General features: G+C 47.3%; 1 protein-coding gene across 4 annotated transcripts in view; it reads left to right on the forward strand.

The window, feature by feature from the left end:
* The window catches only part of TMEM39A (transmembrane protein 39A), a 28,874-nt gene that overhangs the window by 7,469 nt on the left and 1,591 nt on the right, over positions 1-19,814 (forward strand). For 2 of the 4 annotated variants that reach the window (XM_037388011.1, XM_037388012.1), the window contains exons 2-8: positions 11,903-12,096; positions 13,672-13,894; positions 15,282-15,365; positions 16,787-16,929; positions 17,394-17,742; positions 18,559-18,746; positions 19,237-19,357. In XM_037388011.1, coding sequence (XP_037243908.1) covers positions 11,903-12,096; positions 13,672-13,894; positions 15,282-15,365; positions 16,787-16,929; positions 17,394-17,742; positions 18,559-18,746; positions 19,237-19,357 — 1,302 coding nt within the window. Of the gene's footprint in view, positions 10,704-11,902; positions 12,097-13,671; positions 13,895-15,281; positions 15,366-16,786; positions 16,930-17,393; positions 17,743-18,558; positions 18,747-19,236; positions 19,358-19,814 lie in introns of all 4 variants that reach the window. The other 2 variants (XM_037388014.1, XM_037388013.1) reach the window with 2 other exon arrangements.

Genomic DNA, 19,814 nt, shown 5'->3' on the forward strand with positions numbered 1-19,814 from the left:
GGCCCCCGCGCGCTGCCCGGAGCCCGCCGTGCGGGGAAGGCTGCGGGTTAAACGCGAGCAGGTCGGGCTGGGGACACGGGTGGGTTCGCTTTGAGGTTGTCAAACGCGGTAACCAGTCCTACAACGTCCTTCCACCGGCCTGTGGAAGATGAGGCAATGCTCTGTAACTCCGGGCACACCTCACCCACCACCAGGTACCGTTTCCAGAATGGATGTGGGCGCACGTCGCTGTTCCCTCTTGTACCACTAAAAAGCAGTGTATCGCTCACCCTGCCTTACGCAGGGCAGCACAGGCCGATAATTTTCCGTATTACGTGAGGTAGCTCCTTCGCTACTCCAGCATCATTCTGACATGACCGTGCAGTGGAAAAGAAGCAGCTTTGCAGTTGATGGTCACTCTCGTGCATGCTTTTCCCTTGTAACAGGCCCCTCGTGTCACTGGCATCTTTTGGGGCTGTAAGTGAAGGAAGGAGATGTCTGTGTCACAAAGTGGTCGGTCACAAAGTTCTTGGACATGACGCGTCGTCGCTTTTGTAACCGACTCAGGTCTGTTAACTCACTGTGCTCAGAGGATGTTTTCTGAGGGGGATGCAGCAGTACAGGGACAGGACTGGAATGGCTTGGCTCCAGTTTCACAGGGTGCTGACTGCAGAGCAGGGCACCAGCCCTGTAACCCGGAGCCTGCCCCTTTGCTCACCTCCTGGCACTCCTGGGGTGGCAGTGGCTTTGTTTCTCACACCCATTTCTCCTTCCAGCCGCTCCTCGAGGCGCTGGGTATCGCGATCGGATGATGCTTTGCTGATAAATCCTGGGCCCGCTGGCGCGGAGGTGGTAGCCAGGCAATGCTGACCTCTCTGGGAGTTGTGCTGAAACTTCACATGCCTTGTAGTCCCTTGTCGGACTGGAAGTTCTTCAGGTGTAGATGCAGCTGCTTCTTGTTTCTGTTCTTGAGCATCTCTGACTTGGGTTTTGCAGCGCAAACCAGCACGGAGGGTGGGAATGCTGTCCAGGTTTCACTTATTTGAAATGACAGAAGAGCTCAGGTAGTATCAGTGACACAGTTACCTGTGCCCACCGTGATGCACACTCCTCATCCCAAGACTGTGGAATATCTGCGTGTCTCCTTGGCTATCTCGTGGCTGACCTAGTGACTTGCAGGCATTTGAGACCTGATTTTCAGAAGGTCTGGCTGTCCACACTCCTGCTGATGGGGGTATCTGTATTGTCTCAACCTGAGCATCTGAAATCGTTGATAATTTCAAAAAGGTAGGCGTTTCATTTTTATTTTTTACTTTATTTTTTTAAAAGTCTTTCTGACTGTAAAATGGGGATAAACATTTCGCTTCCTACTTTTGCAGAGTACATTTTTATTCTGCTTGTAAGAAGGTAAATTCTTTTGAAAACTTCTTGTAATGTACAGGTTAGCACCTTGCTGAATTATTCTTTTTACAGAGACGCTAATGGCATCCTGTTGTAGCTAAGGAGATAAAGCTATTCTCATCATAGCAGCCTGCCTGTATGAGCAATATTTGTGCTGATGTAACATCGCCAATACAGTTATGTTGTTATGTATTACTCAAAAGCAGACAGGCCTAATCACTTTTTTGTCTATGCTTTCTTCAGACACTGCTTTTTGGTCTGAAATTTTAGAGACAGAATCTATGTATGTAGTATTTGAAGGGGGGGGTGAAACCCCACACCTTTCTGCTCTTTTTCACATTGAGCAGCACTGAACATAAATCTTTCTCTGCAAGTGTCTGCATTGCAAGTTAATTTGGGCAACTGGAGCCTGGCTATCTGGATAAAAAACTAACATTTTTTTTCTTCTGCAGGCATCAAATTTGGATGTTTGAGAATACAGCAAGAATATATATGCTACAAATGTGTGTTAAGGTGACTTCCAATGTCCATGAGCATACAGTTCAGAAGCCAGTCGGGTCACTCGGTCTGACTCTGTAGAGTTCCAGCTCCTAAAGGTGGATGTGGTGTAAAGCAACAAGATAGTACTGATTCTGAGACGGTCCTACCTCTCAGTCTCTGTGCTCCCCCTGTGCCTCAGTATCATGAAATCCTGGAAAGAAGTTTTCTTCTGGCAGTTACAAATGTGTGGTTTAGTTTTAGTTTATGGATGTAAAACTCTTGAGTTGGAGGGGCTGGATGCATGCTCTGGATTTAAAGAAGAGATACTTTATCAATAGGAAGATGTATGTGGTTTTTAGCACTGTTGAAAATCAGTTGGAGGTTTGGATGAATTTTTCTACTATTAGAACATTTATTCTTTAAAGTATTACTGATTTCCGACCATTCTTTTGTTTGTCCATTGTGAAATTTTATGTCCTGCGTTGTTTATGGACTGAGAAATACAGAGGAGGGTTGAATTTGGCTTGCAGAATCTGCTTAAATGCTTGGGATCTTTAGGCTTCAGTATTACCTGCTCTGTCATAGTTCATTTTGCAGTGTGATATTCTGTTATACGTATTTTCCTTTTTGAGGCCCGATTTTCCTTCTTGCACTGCCACCCAGTTGGAGAACTGATGCAGTTTGACCGTACTGCGGTGCTAACCTATGCACAAGAAACCATAAGGAAGAGAGGAAATTGCGACATCCACGTTCCTCTTCCTTCAGTGATCCCTTCTCCTCTGCCATCTCCTTAATCCGCTCTCAGGCTGCAGTTTGGCCTGCCCTGGTATTGGACGGTGCCATGAAGTTAGCTCTCTCCTCTTTGTTCGCCTCGCTGCAGCAGGTCTTTTGTGCTGATGGGAACTTTTGTTCATTTATTTCTAACCGTACCACGATTGGATAAGCGGTACAGCTTTTAGAGGGTGGATTTTTAAAAATTGGAGGTAAATCTCTGTTAGCTGTATGACTTGGCCAAATCACTCATGAGCTATCACAAATTCTCCTGAAAGACTTCCTGCCATTCTTTGTGGGGTGTAGTCAGTGGAGAGTCATTTCTAAGTTGTTTTTTTTTTTTTTACTTTTTGGGCTGAACGTGTTGCAAACGGAGTCTTCAGATGGGAGTGAGTATTATGCAAGCGAGTCAGAAAAGCCGTGATGGCTAGCTAACGTGGTGCAACGGCAGCCATGTATGCTGGGGGTTTGAAATGGTTGGGTTAAAGCAAAATTCTCAGTGTGGCCCAGACATGCTTATAAGGGAGCGTGTGTGCAGGTTTGGACAGCTAAATTAGTCTTGGTATAATTAATTATACCAGGGATTAACGTATCCTACTGCATTTTCCTGACCTGCTAGATTAGTTGCTCTGTAAATGGTGCTGTGAAGTTCTGAGTGCCACCTGCCAGAATAATGCAAGTTGAATTGAGGACTCGTACCGTTTTGCGCGGGGGAACTTGCAGATTACCTGTACCTCTTATTTAAGAGGCAAGTAGAGGGGAATTGATGTATTCTCCTATGTGGTTTATATTTTAATGCAAATTTATGGTTTGTGCAAATTACAATTTATTTAGAGTCCCCTGCAATAATTCTGCTTTTCCATGGTGTCAGGGGTATGCAAATCACAGTCGCACCGATACCTTCCGATACGAATCCCAGCGCAATGACCTGGGGGTAAGGCTTGAGTAAGTGTTTCTTCCTTGTGTTCTACTCCATGCTTTCAAACTCATTGCTACAGATGGCAGATGCCTGCCTTATTTTTAGCTATGTGAGGACAAAACAGAAAACACCTAGTGACTCCCCATGATTTTTCATCATGGCTGATCTCCATTAAATTAACCGTAGGGATTGGCAGAGGAACAAAAACAGCGGGAAAGCTGCTTCTGTTTGTTTTAAAAGCACTAAAATAATTGCAGTCTCTAAAACACTAAAATAATAGTGTAAAAAATATTCAATACTATGTACAGAGACCCCTGGCAAGAGAAACACTTGCCAAACAGTTTATCCTGTTTGGGATAAGGAAATTGAGGTCTAAATCAGGAAAATCAGTAACAAACTTCCCTGGAAGTCAGTTGAAGAGAGATTAAAAAAACCCGAGAGTTCCTGGCTTGCAGGCCTGTACTCAGGCCATTAGAGCATGTGTATGTGTTCGGAGTTGGGAGCAGAACACGTGTTTTGGTGGCTTGCTTGGTTGAAAATTACAAGATGGGCTCTTAAGGCAAGAGCATCTTTTCTACCTCGCAGCTGCTCTCAGCGGTGATCTATTTTGCTGTGCATTTGTCCTGATAAGTTGGAAAAGAAAATTTCAGTGGCCATAGCCAAAATTCCCTTCCTTTCGCAGTCGCACGGCACGGTGTAACGGAGGGCGATCAGTGGCTGTGTTTTAGCAGTGCCGTGCCTGTGCGCAGTGTTTACTGAAGGGCTTTGGTGCAAGACGTTCTTGGCAGTGCACGTTGACAAACTGTTTGAACAGCCAGCTTCGGTAGCTTTGCCAGTGTTGTGTCTGCTGATGCACATTGTCCTAGTGATGGAGTGTTACTTCCCAACCACAGGCCCCTTCTAAACAGAACTTTTGTTTCTGTCGGTAACAGGCAGGTGGAGTTGGAGCTTAAAACTTTGTGTTGTGACATACCCAAATCCTGGTTTGGATCTGGAGCTGAAACTCTCCCGAGCTTTCAAACAACAGCGGAGGTCATCTTTGAGAACTGGATGTCAAGCTTGGGAATTCCCACCAGCTCTTTAGTTGGAGCCTCTTGCTCTGGATGAGGCCAGACTCGCTGTCCCTTCCCCCACATGATTTAGCAGGATGGGAACTGTAGGACCAAAATAGAGCATGACCCAGCTGGTCAGGCCTGCATTTCCCTCTGCTGCTGGAAAAGCTCAGCTTTGCACCTCTGTCTTGTTCTCACACGAGGACCAGCCAATGCTTTCTTTATTCCCAGATCCAGTATTGGGCTGAGTGTCGCTGTATACATCGGAAGAAGCCAAAGAAAATGTTACTGTATTGCAAACTGTGCGACGCTGTTGTCTTGGGGGAGAGTGTCGGCCACTTGTAGCTGCTGAGCCCTGAGGATCTTACGTTGTGGGTTGGGTTTTTTTTAATCTTTTTTTTTAAACATAATTTCAATTCATTCATAAAATTACTGTAGTCATTCATTAAAGTCTTATTAAGCTGTTTGTTCTGACCTCCCGCAGCAGTTAGTTGCAAAGGTAATTACATGGTTATGTGGTATTATTTAGTAGTCCAGGAATTGTGCCTTTGTTCTTGTAGTCGCCAGAGGTTCATTAAGAGCGCTTAGTATGTGTATTTTCTTTCCTCCAATTCACAAAGACTTGAACTCATCTGTGTTCTGAAGAGGACCACATCGCCTGCATACCTCTGGAAATCTCTTCGTCGCACCCCCTGAAGTAAGGTCTTTGAGGGGATTTTTAAGGAATGTGTAGGATTTGGTTTGGAAATCCCTCTCCATTTTTAAAAATTACTTTTTCAGTCTATTGGATAATCTTCTTGATATTAAGAACTTAAGTCTGTGCCCCGTCTTTAAAGAGCACATCTGCAAAATGAGCTGAGTTGAGCTTATTGCACTTCAACCCGGAGAGGCTTTTCCTGGAAAAGTTTTCTCTCCTGCTCCCATTTTTGTCTGTGGGTATTTGAAGTACTGTGGCAGCTACAGATGGCAAGTGCTGCCTTCACCTTGTCTTTAGCTAGAACTTTGATTTTCCCCACTTATCTGTCTGCTTAGTTTTAGCCTTCCTCACTGAAGATGCCCGAGTCATAGGATGTAGATGCCGTTCCTGAATTCTTGCCTGTTTCTTGCTACTTTCACCCTTTGATTTGGCATGTGTGTCAAGGACTGATAGATGGAGCCTCTTCAGCCGGAGCTGTGCTGTAGCAGAAAAGCCTACGCTGAGCTGGTGTTCCTGGGTTGGTTTCGTTATTACAGAGGAGGTTCTTGGTTCTTAGTCACTGAGCAAAAATTAATCTCGCTGGTGCATCACCTGACAGTGGTGATTCACCACCTGGCTCTTGGCCTTTTCGCCTGACCCTGGGCTGTGCTTCAGGGGGGTTTCTGGCTCTCTCCATGCTGAATCTCCTTCTTGATCTGTCGCTCCGTACGGCATGAGGACTTGGAAAACGTGCTGACTTGGGAGACCTCCCTCCTAAGCAGCTTTGCCTGCCGGCGCGGGGCTGGGGCCAAGTGCTGGGCCAGGTGGCGGGTGTGCGCCTGTGGAGCCAGCCTGAGTTGAAAGGTTGTGTTGACTTTAGTGCTGGGGGAGCTCTGTGCAAGCCAAATATTTAGCTTTCCAGCTGATAACCTGTTGGTTGTTTCCTCCCTCGCAACAACTAAACGCTCTTTTGATTCCCCAACCAAGTCAGGGCTTCCACAGAACTTCTGCAGCTTGTCGGCTCTCGGTGTGGCAGATGTGAGGGTGCTGATAAGGTGGCCTCATCACCCAGGCACGGGTGCAGCCATCGCTTTTCTAGGCTCTCTTCTTGATGTTTTGGATTGTGGTTTTTTTTTTATACATATTATTATGATGATGATGATGATGTCGGGTGAATGGGTTACCAGCTTTGTGGTTCAGTTTTTCCAGCTGTCCAAATGTTTTTACTTAAATAAATAAATAGGTCTCACACTAAAAGGAAAAAAAAAATAAGCCATAGTAACTGGGAGTCACAGCAGTTGAAAAGAAAACTTGACTATAAGGTGGATTTGCTGATAATTTGTGAATTATGATTAGGACTGCTGGAGAAATAAGAGTTTGAGATTAGGTTGGCTACAGTGGCTTGAAGTGAGGACATTAGTAACCGAGAGACCTTTTTACATAGCTTGTTTCGCTTTCAGAGACTGATGGGGGACGGAGGGAGGAAGAGGAGAAAGAGCTGTTTGTCTGCCAGCTGAAAGTCTCAACTGTTACAGCATATATTTATTTCTAAAGGTTAGAGAATCCTACTCTTTTCCTCCTCCCATCCTTACGATTTCACCAGGGGCTAGTAACTGTCTTTCGCAGCCTTGCAAACAAAGTTTTATAAATAAACCACTGTCTGGGACACAGTGAGTTGTTGTCACCTGTGGGGTGGTAACAGAAGCTGTGCAGGTGCTTGCTGTGCCCTGGCAGCCCTGGGGACAGAACCTTTCACTCAGGCCAGGGGAAACTGTCCAGGTCTTAAATGGACCCTGGCCTTTGTGGTCTGGGAGCTCGTGCCTTGGAGCTTATCCAGACAGTCCAGTTCCAGGATATATGTTCCTTTTTGAAGGAAGATGACCTAGAAGCCAACGCTCCTGACAGCAGGGGGACAGGTTGCTGCTGCAGTGGGAGGAGGAATTCCCAGATGCCTGGATGTAGGAGCGCTCTGGAGATGGGCAGTGTGGTTTCCCGTGGCGCTGCGGGACTGCTTCTGGCACTGCTGCTTCCGTGCTCCTTGGCTTGCATTTTCCCTGCGCCATTCCCAGTTCCTTCATCCTTTTGTCCCACGCTTGATGCTAGCGATGGTTCGGGGTGTTACCACTAGTACCCAGAGGGGCTGGAAATGTCGATGGTGTTTTCTCAGCGCTGGTAGTACCCTGTGCTTCATGTCAGCGCTTTGCAGTTGTGTCACGGGGGTGGCAGGTGTGTTTCCATCCTGCGTAGCCATAAAGCACAGTCACCTCGAATGGAAAGTCTTGCTAGCAAGCCAGACGATGCTGAGAGCTTTTGTGTTGCTGAGGAGGAGGCAGGCAGAACTCCTTTGCTAATGGCCACAGAGGCGTGTTGCTTCACCCCAAGACGTCGCATGCTTACTCAGCAGGAAGGCGGCTGCTTTGATCAAGATGTAGAGTTGCAGTGAGAGACTTGTGGTCTTCTCAGCCCATGTTGCTGCAAGTGGGGATGGCCACATTTCCCTTTCTGCTCTTAAGAGTAGCCGGTTGTAGGACTTGTGGAGCGAAGGAGAGCCTCTTGAATGTTTTCCAAGCTCTCAGAGTTCTCATGCCTCAGTGCAGTGAGCTTCCCAAGAGGACTGGAGGCTCGGAGTTTTCTCCAAATAAAAAAAACAAAACTGTAATGCCATCAAAATAACTGGCTGAGCATTGTAGCATTTCCAGCAAAGAGATGGGGAACCAGGCAGACTTTTCATTCTGATGAGTCACTGACTGTCCTGGTTTGTCTCTTCTGAGAGTTGTTTGGGCAGCTGCTGATGCAGGAACATGATTCTGAGTGATGGTCCCTGGGGAGCAGGACAGGGCTGCATGCTGCTTCACCTCTCAGCTGGCGGATGGTTTGGCTGCCTAGCTGCCCATCACTAAAGCCTTGCTCACAGCTGTGGTTCTTGCCGGCTTGGTCCTGCCTCAGTCAGGAGAGCTGGGGAGCTGATAGGGAGGAGGAGTGTTGGTGCAGAGAAACAAAATACCAAATGCTTTCTGAAGTCCTAAAAGCAAGAATTGGAAATCAGAAGGTCTGATCCCTTACAGTCCTGGATCTTTTTGTGACCATGTAGGCTGTAAAGCTGAAGGTTTTGTCTCTGTCCCAGAGGAAGAGTGTGGTCCCTCTCTAGCACCCAAGAGCTGTCTGTACCCATATCCATTCCCTTGCGTGTTTTTACGATGCCCACGTCTGCCTGAGAGAGGAGATCTTGGAAGCCAGGCGGTTTCTGTTTTGGGGATGTTGAGGATGAAGGGAATACAAATATGTGACTTACTTTTGATGGAAAATACAGGTGAACTGGGAATAACAATGTGGACTCATATTAATGGACTGAAGAGTCTTGTCAGGAAAAGCTTTTATCTTCCATTACTCACTTTCTGTGCCTGTGACTCTGTATAAAATAAGATTGCCGATGGGGTGGGGACTCTGCAAATAGAGAAAGGAGCCTGGTAGACTCCCAGCTCGCTCCGTGGGCTCGTTATTAATACTTAATATGACTTGGATGCACACAGGAATCTTACCTGTTGGAGTGAAGGGTCATGGGCACTTTTTTTTCTTGTTAGCATATTTTTCACAGTTGAGTCATGCCTTTATTAATTGAAAACTATAAAAAAGCTTTTTCCCGTGTCTGTCTGTCTCAAAAAGGAGGGCTGTTGATTGGTTCAAAGCCAAAAAAAGCAGACTTAGTCAAACTGATCTGTAATCTCACTGCTTTGTTTAACTTTATCGGGGGAGCTTCAGTTTTGCGTGGCTAGTTTTATAAAACAAAAGCAAACAACAACAAAAAAGGAAGGGTTCTTAGGCAGATTTTGCTCTAACAGACACCTGCCTAATTTGATCAGACTCCAGTGACATAAAGTTTTATTTAAAGCTTTTGGCTTGAGGAACTGCCCGGTCTATACATTCATGGATCGCTGTGAAAGGGCTTATTCAAGTGCGTTTAAAATACGGTGCGCTGACATTAAGGAGGGTTGCTTTCCACAGGCATTCTTTTGTACTGGTAGAAACCTGCATTTTACTGGTTTGCAAAACCAGAGGGTGGAAATGCAATTACTCAGTGTCCAAGTGTCTATATTAGCGAGCATGCGAAGCATACTAATGGGATAATACTAATGAAAGCTGTTAAATTATTTACATGAATTACTGACTGTGGCATAAAGTACCTTCCACTGTTAATACTGCTAATTAGACCACCAACATATTGCATCCGTTATCACAAACATCCTGTAGGTTGAATCAGAACAATTGTTTTAGCTTCCACAGTCCCTGTAATAGTTTAATTTGGCTTAAAATAGCTTTCAAAGTTGCTCCTTTCAGAGGTTTTTCTCATATTTTTTTTCACCTTAGCTGCTTATGTGAAGTGTCTGGATGCCCTAAGTGAATTCTGCATTGTCTGTTGCTGCCCCTGCTCATCTTGTGCATTCAGGAGAATTTTCTTCTGTTTAATTCTTGAAATATAAATATTCCCAAATAAAACTCTAGAACATCCCAGAGAAAGTTCTCTGAAAGCTTTAGAGCCTTGACTAGAAAGGTAAGGAAGGCTTCAGTTTTCTGTTGTGGTGGTGTTAGAATTATAATGAGAATTTTGAAGTCTGCCAAAGCACATTATTTTCCTCCAAGCCCAAATTGCCCAGTGTTTGCTCTCTCCTTTCATGCAATTTCACAACTCTTTTTTTTTTTTTTTTTTTTTCCCCTTCCCTTCCCTTTTTTACTCTCCAGGATCTCTGCTTTACTTTTTTTTTCTTTTTTGTGCTAGTGACCTTCATGTGGGTATGTAGAGAGCATTTCCCTTTTGAAGCATCCTGATTTTTGTTGAAATTTTGAGAGTTGGTTATTGGAATATAGATGAAGGATGGGAAATTTTAATACAAAGGATGATTCTTTGAGGGTTTTTTTAGAATAGTTCTGCATGCTGTGTTCATGGTGACAGTGATGTGACTCATGAACAAACTTCCTGGCATTTCTACCAGCTGTGATTTCTCAGGATTTTAAAGGAGGTGATAACTGAATTGTAAATAGACAATAGGTTCCATCTGTAAATTTCAAAGCTAGATCCAGAGTTTCCCAGAAGGTGGAGGTGTTTTTTGGACCCTGGGTTGGTTTTGGCTATGGTATTTTGCTGAAAAGGCATCTGATTAGTCTCCAGACATGCAGATACACCAGAGTCCTTGTAGCAAGATGCCCTCTCACTGTCTTGGTTCTGTACAGCATGTGCGCTTGGAATGACTTCCAGATTCACACTCCAACTCAACACCTTGCTCTTTTATGTCTGCTAGCCATCAGAAACGTACCTGACTGCCGAAATCCTTGCAGTGTTATGTGGGAGACCAGTGAAAGAAAAGCAAAATCATATGGGGAGTGATAAAAGTCTGTGCCAGAGAATCTACCTTTGTTACTGATACTCTGAGTTGCCCAGCCTGTCTCATAGTAGGTCATTTTAAGGAGCTGATTGGTTTAAAATGTGTCATTTAAAATAAAGAAATATTTATAGATTCAGGTTTTAATTATTATTAATATTTTTGAGGGCTGGGATACGTGATTGCTTATATGTGCCTTTGAAGTACTTGTGTACATAGAATCATTTAGGTTGGAAAAGACCTTTAAGATCATCGAGTCTGACTGTAAATCTTGCACTGCCAAGTCCACCACTACACCATGTCCCGAAGCGCCACGTCTACAGTCTTTTGAATACCTCCAGGGACGGTGACTCAACCACTTCCCTGGGCAGGCTGTTCCCGTCCCTTTCAGTGAAAAATTTTTTCCTAATACCCAATCTAAACCTCCCCTGGCACCACCTGAGGCCATTTCCTTTTGTCCTGTTGCTTGTTACTTGGCAGAAGAGACAGCCTCCTTTCAGGTAGTTGTAGAGAGCAGTAAGGTCTCCCTGGAGCCTCCTTTTGTCCAGGCTAAACACCCCCAGTTCCCTCAGCTGCTCCTCATAGGACTTGCTCTCTGGACCCTTCTCCAGCTTTGTTGCTCTTCTTTGGATGTGCCCCAGCATGTGTGTTTTGCAGCACTACTCTGCTAACTAGAACCACTTTAAAATGGACCTCCTGCTGTCGTGTCAGTTGGGATTTCTTGGCACGGGAAGGGAGCTGAACCATGCAATTAACTTCATGGAGACCAGTCTGTCTGTTCAGAGCTCTGGCAGAGGCAGGTCCAAATAACCTACCAGCATCAGACCCTGTCAAGTGATGTGTTGGGTCGTTAAAAAACCCTGCGAATCTCTAGTAGCTTCTTGCAGCAGAACAGGGAGGGGGCTTTTCCCAGGCTTGCTTTTGAAATGAGGCACACAGTTTTGTGGTCTCCAGCACTGGAGATGCTCGGTGGCACTTTCCAGCCAACAGGAAGTGGTAGCAGTCACTGATGGCTAATTTAAACAGCAACTTTTTAAAGACACAGTGTCAGTGGTGTCTGTGCTGTGTATGCAAGCAGACACTGATCCGGTGTCATTGAAATGGCACAGTGTTTTAGGGTGGTGATGGGTGTCCCACAGGGCTCAGAGTGTATGAGAGTGGCTTCCTTTTGCATGAACTTACTTGGCTGGGGTGTGAACTAGGTGACCAGCAGTTTGCAGCTTAAGTGATGTTCCTGCCTCCTTTGCAGACCTGGGAAGGCTTCGGGATCATTTTCTGCATCTTGGGGCACAGCCTGCTGGAGGCACTGGAAGTGGATTGGTTCCTGGTCATGCCCGGTGGAAGGAGGGGACCCAGCCGGCAGCAGCTAAGCCGTTCAGCTTTGCCTTCTCTCCAGACGCTGGTTGGTGGGAGCTGCGGAAACGGTACCGGTTTGAGAAACAGGTAAGGACAACAGCAGGTTTGTTGAGACACCCGTGGCTGGGATAGCGCTGAAAGCTGGGAGCCTTGATCCACTCTGAACTCCGGGCAGGAGTGCAGCTTTGTGGTTAAAGCAAGGAACTGGGAGATGGGAACCTCGAGCCCTCTGCTGTAGTATTAAGAGATGGCCCATGCCAGGGGGAACATGCCCTGCATGACAAACCTCTTCCAGCTTCTCTTCTCAGCTCTGCTGTGGCGCATGCTTACCTCTGCGGCCCCTCTCTTGGCTTCATGCGTTAAGATCAGCCCCATGGGGAGGACTGTGGAAGTGGTCTTAGCCACCCTTCACCGCCGCCACAACAGCCAGGGATGGAAATTGCACAGTGCTCCGTTTGTCTTTCTCTGCAGCAGTTCCCAGAGCAGTGAGTCCTAGCAAATGATGAGTCCTTGTCTCTTGTTCGCTTGCCTGCAGTGCCGCAGGGAGTTAGTGTGACATGTCGGAGCTCAGCTGTGAGTCCCCCTCCTGCGTGGTAGAAGGGCAGGGCAGGAGGATGCCTATATTCTGCTTAAGCCCTGCTGGCTGCAGATGAAACTAATCCTCACAGTTGTCAAAGCTCATCCCCGTTTTCTGGGGAAGCTGGGGGCTGAAAAAGGAACACGTGGTGACATACAGATCTCCACATTTCACATAAAGACTAAAAGGGCCCAGCATTACTTCTGTTCACACAGGAGTTAGCAGACTAGAGAAGTTATTTGCTGCATGTTGAGGCCCTCATCTACTTGGTATACGTGCATTCTTACAGAGTAGAGAGATCCAAGCCATTTAGCTTTGGCCTTTGAAGATTTCTCTGCCTGGGACGGATGGATGGATGGCACAGTTTTAGATTCTTGAGGAAAAAGTCACTATTGAGACCACGGAGTCAGTGCCCCAGGGTCCTGGGGAAGTGTCGCTTAATCCTGGTTTCAGTCAGACACAGCATAGTTTATGCCTGAACTTCCTCCATCAGTTCAGTCTGCTGGAGCTTTTAGTTGTCCTAGCCTCTTCTGAAGGCTAGGAAAGAAGGAAGGGTGAAAACACTTGGGAGGGCAGCCTCTAGGAAGTGGCTGAACTCCTCTGTTCCGTTTTTAGTTACCCCTCTTTTTACGAGAGGAACTGTGGTCAGAAAGACAACGGACACTTTGCAGTACTGGAGGAGGCTGGGCGCCACTGTAATGTCCTAGTGATGGGTGGCAGGAGCCAACATTAAGCTCTTGGTCTGGCACAGAGTCCCTCATTGATTTTTGCTTGGAGTTGCTCCCTCACTCTGTACCTCTGTTCCTCCATCTACAAGTTTACTGAAATATTGCTGGACGCATCACAGCACCTCTAGCAGACCGGTCTGTTGTCTAGAGAAAATGCTGGGTGAGGGTTTTGTCTGAGCTAAGAAGCCTATGAAGCTCACCACCAGTCTTGTGCCAGAAACGTGAATGCAAGACTGCTGCCATCTCTCCTCTAGCAATGCCCAGTCCCAAATTCACAACCTCAAGCACTCGCTGTCCTGGAAAATGATAGAGATGATGTAGAATGTTTACCAAGTGAGTGATACCTGTCTGCTTCAGGAATGGTAGTGCCATCAGCCTCTCCGCGCCTCCGATCACAGCGCTGATTACTCCGGAGCCTGTACGTCACTGTCGGATACCTGAACTGCCGTTGGATGGGAGCCTTCTCTTTGAATTCCTGTTCTTCATCTACCTACTGGTAGCCCTCTTCATTCAGTACATCAACATCTACAAGACTGTCTGGTGGTACCCATACAATCACCCTGCTTCCTGCACCTCACTGGTGAGTTCCCGGCGAATGCCATCCCTCATGCTTTTTCATTACACAGCTGCTTTTCATGCTGCTTCAGTCCAGGAATCACAAGGCATTTGACATTAAGGGCGTGAAGGGAAGTTCACATGCACCCCCATCAGTCAGGGCCATGTCACCCCCATTTTTACAGGGGAGAAAATATGTAAAAGGTGGGAGAGGGATGTCAGCAGGATTCCTTCAGTGGAAATTTTTTGTGCTAGCCCCTAGGGTTTGAAATGGAGTTGAGACTCCAGGAGTCTGCTCTCTCCTGCTGTGGGTGCCCTTTCCCAGTGGAAACAACGGAGCCGAGAGAAGGGAGATGATGCAAGTTTTCATTAGCATCTCACAGCAGGTCAGCAGCCCAGGGGTTGGGGAGGGGGTCAGCTCCTCAGCTTATGTAAAGCTCCCAGTCTCCTCAGTTTCAGTCTTCTTCCTGCCCCAATAAGCTGCGCAACCTGGCAGTGACCTGAGTCAGCAAACTCATCTGAGTGAAGCTAGCTTCTGAGGGGGTCCTTCACTTCATGCTGTGTCCGTGCTGCTTGGAAGCCTGGGGCGGTTCCTTAGTTAGCTGCACCGACAGGCGGTGCTGGTGTTCCAGTTACCAGGTTCCAGTTCAGCTACGTGATGCTGGACACAGCTTGCTTTGAAGAAAAAACATTCTGTTTTAGGCTCCCTACCTGGAAGGTTTTAATAGTTATTTGTTTGTTCCCATCAGATGTCAAGAATTCTTCTTTACCCAAAATGTCCCTGAAGTCCCAAACAGCAGTATTCAGTGTCTGCGAGCTGCTCTAGCCCGAACACATTCAGTGGCTTCACTGAAAAATCATAAGGGGTCCAAGAGCTGTATCTGACTTGATGCTGCCAGAGCCAACATTAAACTTCTAATACAGATTTATGGCCTGTGAAGTTGACGTTTCTCAGATCAACTTGATTAACAGGGAGCACTGGTCGCTACAGACCATCTCTGAGACCAAGAGCTAAAATGAACTGGTGGGCTCACTCTGGACTCCATTTTGGCTGCCCTTGCTCTGGTTGCTCAGTGGCTTTTCCCAGGAGAACTTGCAAGCTGTTCTCCGTAGTAGGATATCCTGGTCCTAGATATCCCTTTGACCCCCAAAATACCTGCCTGAAGGGTGGGTTTGTTTTGTTTTGAGTGGAAATCTCTTCATGGTAAAGAACCTCCACGTGGGGAAGATCTTGCTTCTGGAGACATTCCTGTGTTACTGATGTTTACCCCTCCTCCAGGATAAGAGAGCTTTGGGGAATGCTTACACAAGGTCCTAATGCACTCTCAGCAGCCAGCTTTCTAGTCCCACCCCAGCTGGGTGGTTTCAGAGTCCCTTTCCCTGGTGAAGACCGTTTTTCTTTCCTCCTTCAGAATTTTCACCTCATTGACTACCACCTGGCGGCGTTCATCACAGTGATGCTGGCGCGGAGGCTGGTGTGGGCCCTCATCTCTGAGGTAACATTCCCACTGTTCCCTCTCCTGCCCATAGCACGGATTGCAGAGCATCACCATCCGTGGCCTGAGAAAGTTCTGCAAGCTGGATAGCTGGAGGGTTTCTTCCCCCAGAACAAGCCTGGGTGTGAAGGACTAAGATTTTGGGGATGCCCATCTGCCTTGGAGTTTTCTCCTTGAGCCCATTCGTGTCCTGCAGTATTGGGTAGCTCTGCTGCCTCTGCAGCTATGAGGAGATTAAATGGCCCCACTTGCTTCTTTATCCCTGCCAGTGCAATATGGTGTGTCACTATCTCTATCTCGTGCCAGAGAAATGGCTGAGAGAACTGCAAGTTTGATAGCAGAAAGGCAGATAGGGAGGTTAGCCAAGACTGGATGAATGAACAGGAGACAAGAGGGGAAAGGTCAGCAGGAGGATGTCTGAGTACACTAAAGTGAAATAGGAATAGCTGGTAGAACTGCTTTTCCAGTCCTGGTTACTGAATAACTCTGAGACTCTGGTTGTGTCACGTCAGATTCTGGGACTCTCCCTGTTTGTGAGAGCAGAACCAGGCCAGATGTATGTTTGAGGAAGCTCATTTTAAGGAAAATGGAAGGTCTGTCCACTGAAATGGTTAACAACTCCAGGCCAAGCAACTAAGCGATAAGTGTAAAAATAAATAAAATAAAATAAATGAACAGTTCTATCCTGTGAATAGATGGACCAGATGGGATCTCTGAAGTTCTTTTTTCATCTGTGATTCCTGCCATTTTCATTTATGTTCACATTCTCCATAAAACTTCCCATAGACTGAAATTTCTGCATTGAAACCTTCCATGCAAGTTCTTGCACGTCCCATTTATTGGCTCTAACCCCTAAGAATCTTTTCATAGTTCAGTTGCCTTCTCCCCTCTGGAGACTGGAACAAGCTTTCTTGCTGCCCTTTTGAAGGCGGTGCCTCCTTACTAGACTGCAGCCTGTACATCCAGTAGAGATGAGCGGTGGAAATCTAGTTTTGGGATTGCTATGGTGCACCATCTTCTCTTCCCTTAGCTGAGAACTGTGACATTCCAGTTCTTTAGGAAAATAAATGCTGAGACTTGATCCTTCTATAGGAGAGAGCAAGAGGAAGCGTGTTTCAGGCTATCCTGGACTATCATCAGAGCAATAAGGGACCTGAGCAAAAATATTTTCTATTTTGCAGCTCTGCTTTTTTTTTTTTTTCAAAAGGCCCTATTTTAGTCATGCCCTACAACTTGTGCTTATTTGAATCTTTCAGATTCTATCAGTCACGAATAAAATCAAAGGCATTCACCTTTGTAAGAAAGTCTGCTGCATCTGGAAGTGGGCAGCTGTGCCTTCCCTCTCCCTGCTCCTCCTCCTCCGCAGGCACGTTCTAGCACTAGCATTGCAGAGCAGCTGAATGTTTCCTCCCCATTTGCAGGCCTCTCAGGTGGGTGCGACATCAGTGATTCACTACATGGTGCGCCTGGTGCTGCTCACCCTCTGCGGATGGGTGCTCTGCTGGACTTTGGTCAACCTCTTCCGCAGCCATTCAGTGCTCAACCTCCTCTTCCTGGGCTACCCGTGAGTGACACCACCTTGTACCTGCATACATAGGTGTACGGGGAGCATAGCTGCTTGGGGGCGGCATGAACCACCATGGGAAGCAGAGCTGTTGGCTGTAATCGGTGCCCTCGTTTTATGATTAAAGGGGAAGTAGGAGTGGCCAGGGTATGATGCAAGGAGGTGGTGCTGAGCTGGTGAAGCACATTGCCTCAGCATGCTGTTTGCATGAGGGGCCTTTACTGCGACTGAAGACTGGGATCATTGGTTCCATAAATGAGATTTAAAGAAGCTTCTCTGCACAGCTGTTGAAGCTGCAGCCTCTGGGCTTTTATGGGGGAGAAGAGTTGGCTACTGACTTCTGGAATGAGGGTTCCTCTGTGGTGTCTCTCTCATAAAGGCCAGTATCTGTTGAGAAGGTGCCCCCTGCTTCGTGTTGGAATGGCTGTCATTTCAGCCCTTTTTTTTGCTTTCTTTCTCTGCAGGTTTGGTGTCTACGTTCCTCTGTGCTGCTTCCACCAGGACAGCAGAGCACAGCCCCTGCCTGCAGACTGTGGTTACTTGGTACAGGACCAGATGGTGGATGATGGGGCTTCAGCTGTCAGCAGCCTGGTCAAACCCAAAGATTTCCTCTCGCTTCTGTGGGAATCCCTGAGAGAACAGTTCAATAATCCTACGTCTATCCCCACCCACAGCTGCCCCCTTTCCCCAGATCTCATCCGCAATGAGGTGGAGTGCCTAAAAGCAGACTTCAACCGCAGGATCAAGGAAGTTCTCTTCAACTCCCTCTTCAGTGCCTACTACGTGGCGTTCCTGCCACTGTGTTTTGTGAAGGTAGTTCTTCTCTGGCTCTCTCCGCGCCCCTGCCCGCCGTCTCCTTCTGAATGTTGTGTGAATTGCTGCCAGGCCAGATTCCTGGTTAATTCCCCTTTTCTCTGTCTCCCCTTTGGCAGCCTGGATAGCGGAGCATGGCTGCATCCGGAGTGCACTAGTACTGCTCCTGGTTGGCGGATAGGTATTGCCATAAATGTGATGCACCTCTAGTCCCATCACCCCACTTACTAACTCCCCTTCTCCCACCCCCTGTCCTAGGCAGATGATAGCTGTGTTCTTCCTAGAAAAGGGAACCTGTTGTTACCCGTCTCAGATCCAACATCCTGGCTTTCAAGTGCTTGGATCAGAGGCTTTGGTGGTCAGCCTGCTAGAAAAAAGAGCCAACTAGGATGCTTGGCAAGCTAAATTCGAGAACCTTTTGTCATTGTGAGGGTTGTATTTTTAATCTGTCATTTTTCTAACTTGAACGAGCTCCAGTTGGTGTAGTGAAGTGGGCAGGGCTCTAAATCCACGTAGCAGTCTTGGTGCAATTGGTGCTCCTGGGACAGTTCTGTGGCAAGCAAACCCCCTAGGTATCTGCTGCTGGAGGAGGAGAGGCACCAGCTGCAGCATCATCCCCTGCCCTTTCTCCTTCAGGTCAAGGAGAAGGGAGTCTTGAGTGTTTCCTAAGCTGTAACCCTCCGAAACCACCGGTCCAAAAGCGCATGCCTGTAACATGTGGTGTGGGTCTGCTGGATGCACATGCAGTACGTCCCTTGTCATTCCTTCCTCTGTTTTATGACAGTGGTGCCAAGTTCTTGTCTGGTCTCTTTGCAGAGCACCCAGTACTACGACATGCGCTGGTCGTGTGAGCACCTCATCATGGTGTGGATCAATGCCTTTGTCATGCTCACCACTCAGCTGCTGCCTCCCAAGTACTGTGACCTGCTTCACAGATCAGCTGCCCACCTTGGCAAGTGGCAGAAGCTAGAACATGGTTCCTACAGCAATGCTCCGCAGCATATGTGAGTGTGGGGATGGGGAGAGGTTGGCATACCTGGCCAAGAGAAGACATTCTAGTAAATAAGGAAACACCAGCAGTACTTATCTGTTGAGGACACTTCTCCATTCCCCATGCAACTCTGCTGGTCTTTCTGTTCCCTAGAAACAGAAACATCTACTCTAGCGAGCTATCCGAGCTTCTCTGGTCTCTGCTGGCTCCTTCCCAGAAAAAAACACGGAGATTCCTCTTAGCCACTGGAGAAGTAGCATGCGCAGGGGCAGGGGGTGGCCCCCTCCAATGCAGCAGGCTAGGCTCTTGCACTGGGAGCCATTTCTTTGCATCACTCAGAGTCCATCTGGTGGGCTTGTGATCCTCTGTGCTTTTCCAGTGGGAGCTAGGACATCCCTGTGGCAGAGGCTTTGGTATTTTTCAAGATGCAGTCCATTCCCGTGAACCCACGTCCAGGGAGTTGCGAGCACAGATGCTAACGCTCTGGCATTGTTTCCCCACAGCTGGTCAGAAAACACAATATGGCCACAAGGAGTTCTGGTGCGACGTAGCCGATGCCTGTATAAAGCAGTTGGGCCTTATAACGTAGCAGTGCCTTCAGATGTGTCCCACGCCCGCTTTTACGCAAGTATCTCTTCTCTTGCTTGGTGACTTATGATGGTGGGAGGGAGGAGAGGCGCAAACATAGCTGCAGCAGAGCAGATCGTGGGGAAGAGTTCAGTGCTGTGCAACAGCCTGTTGCCGCTAAAATACCCATTTGCAGCAGAGGGGCTTTCCCGTTGCAGGATGACAGTGATGTCTGGGCAGGATGGAAGCCACGGCTGCCTTGTCAGCGCGTGCTCGTTACAGTGATGCAGCTCTCCCATCAGGCAGTGGCATATTCTTAAAGAGGGTTCTAGTCAATGTCTTCCAAGGAAACATTAAAGTATGTCAGCTGGCCAGTACGTTATTTCACCCATCCTCCCCTTCTCAAGAAAAATGACACTCCTACACACCTTGTTTCTTATGCTAGCAGTGGTTGGAGTACAAACATTTCTTCTGCCCAGCATGATGGTCATTAGCACAGTGGTGCCCAACAACA

The sequence above is a fragment of the Falco rusticolus genome, chromosome 5 (assembly GCF_015220075.1).
Source record: "Falco rusticolus isolate bFalRus1 chromosome 5, bFalRus1.pri, whole genome shotgun sequence".
Classification (NCBI taxonomy): domain Eukaryota; kingdom Metazoa; phylum Chordata; class Aves; order Falconiformes; family Falconidae; genus Falco; species Falco rusticolus.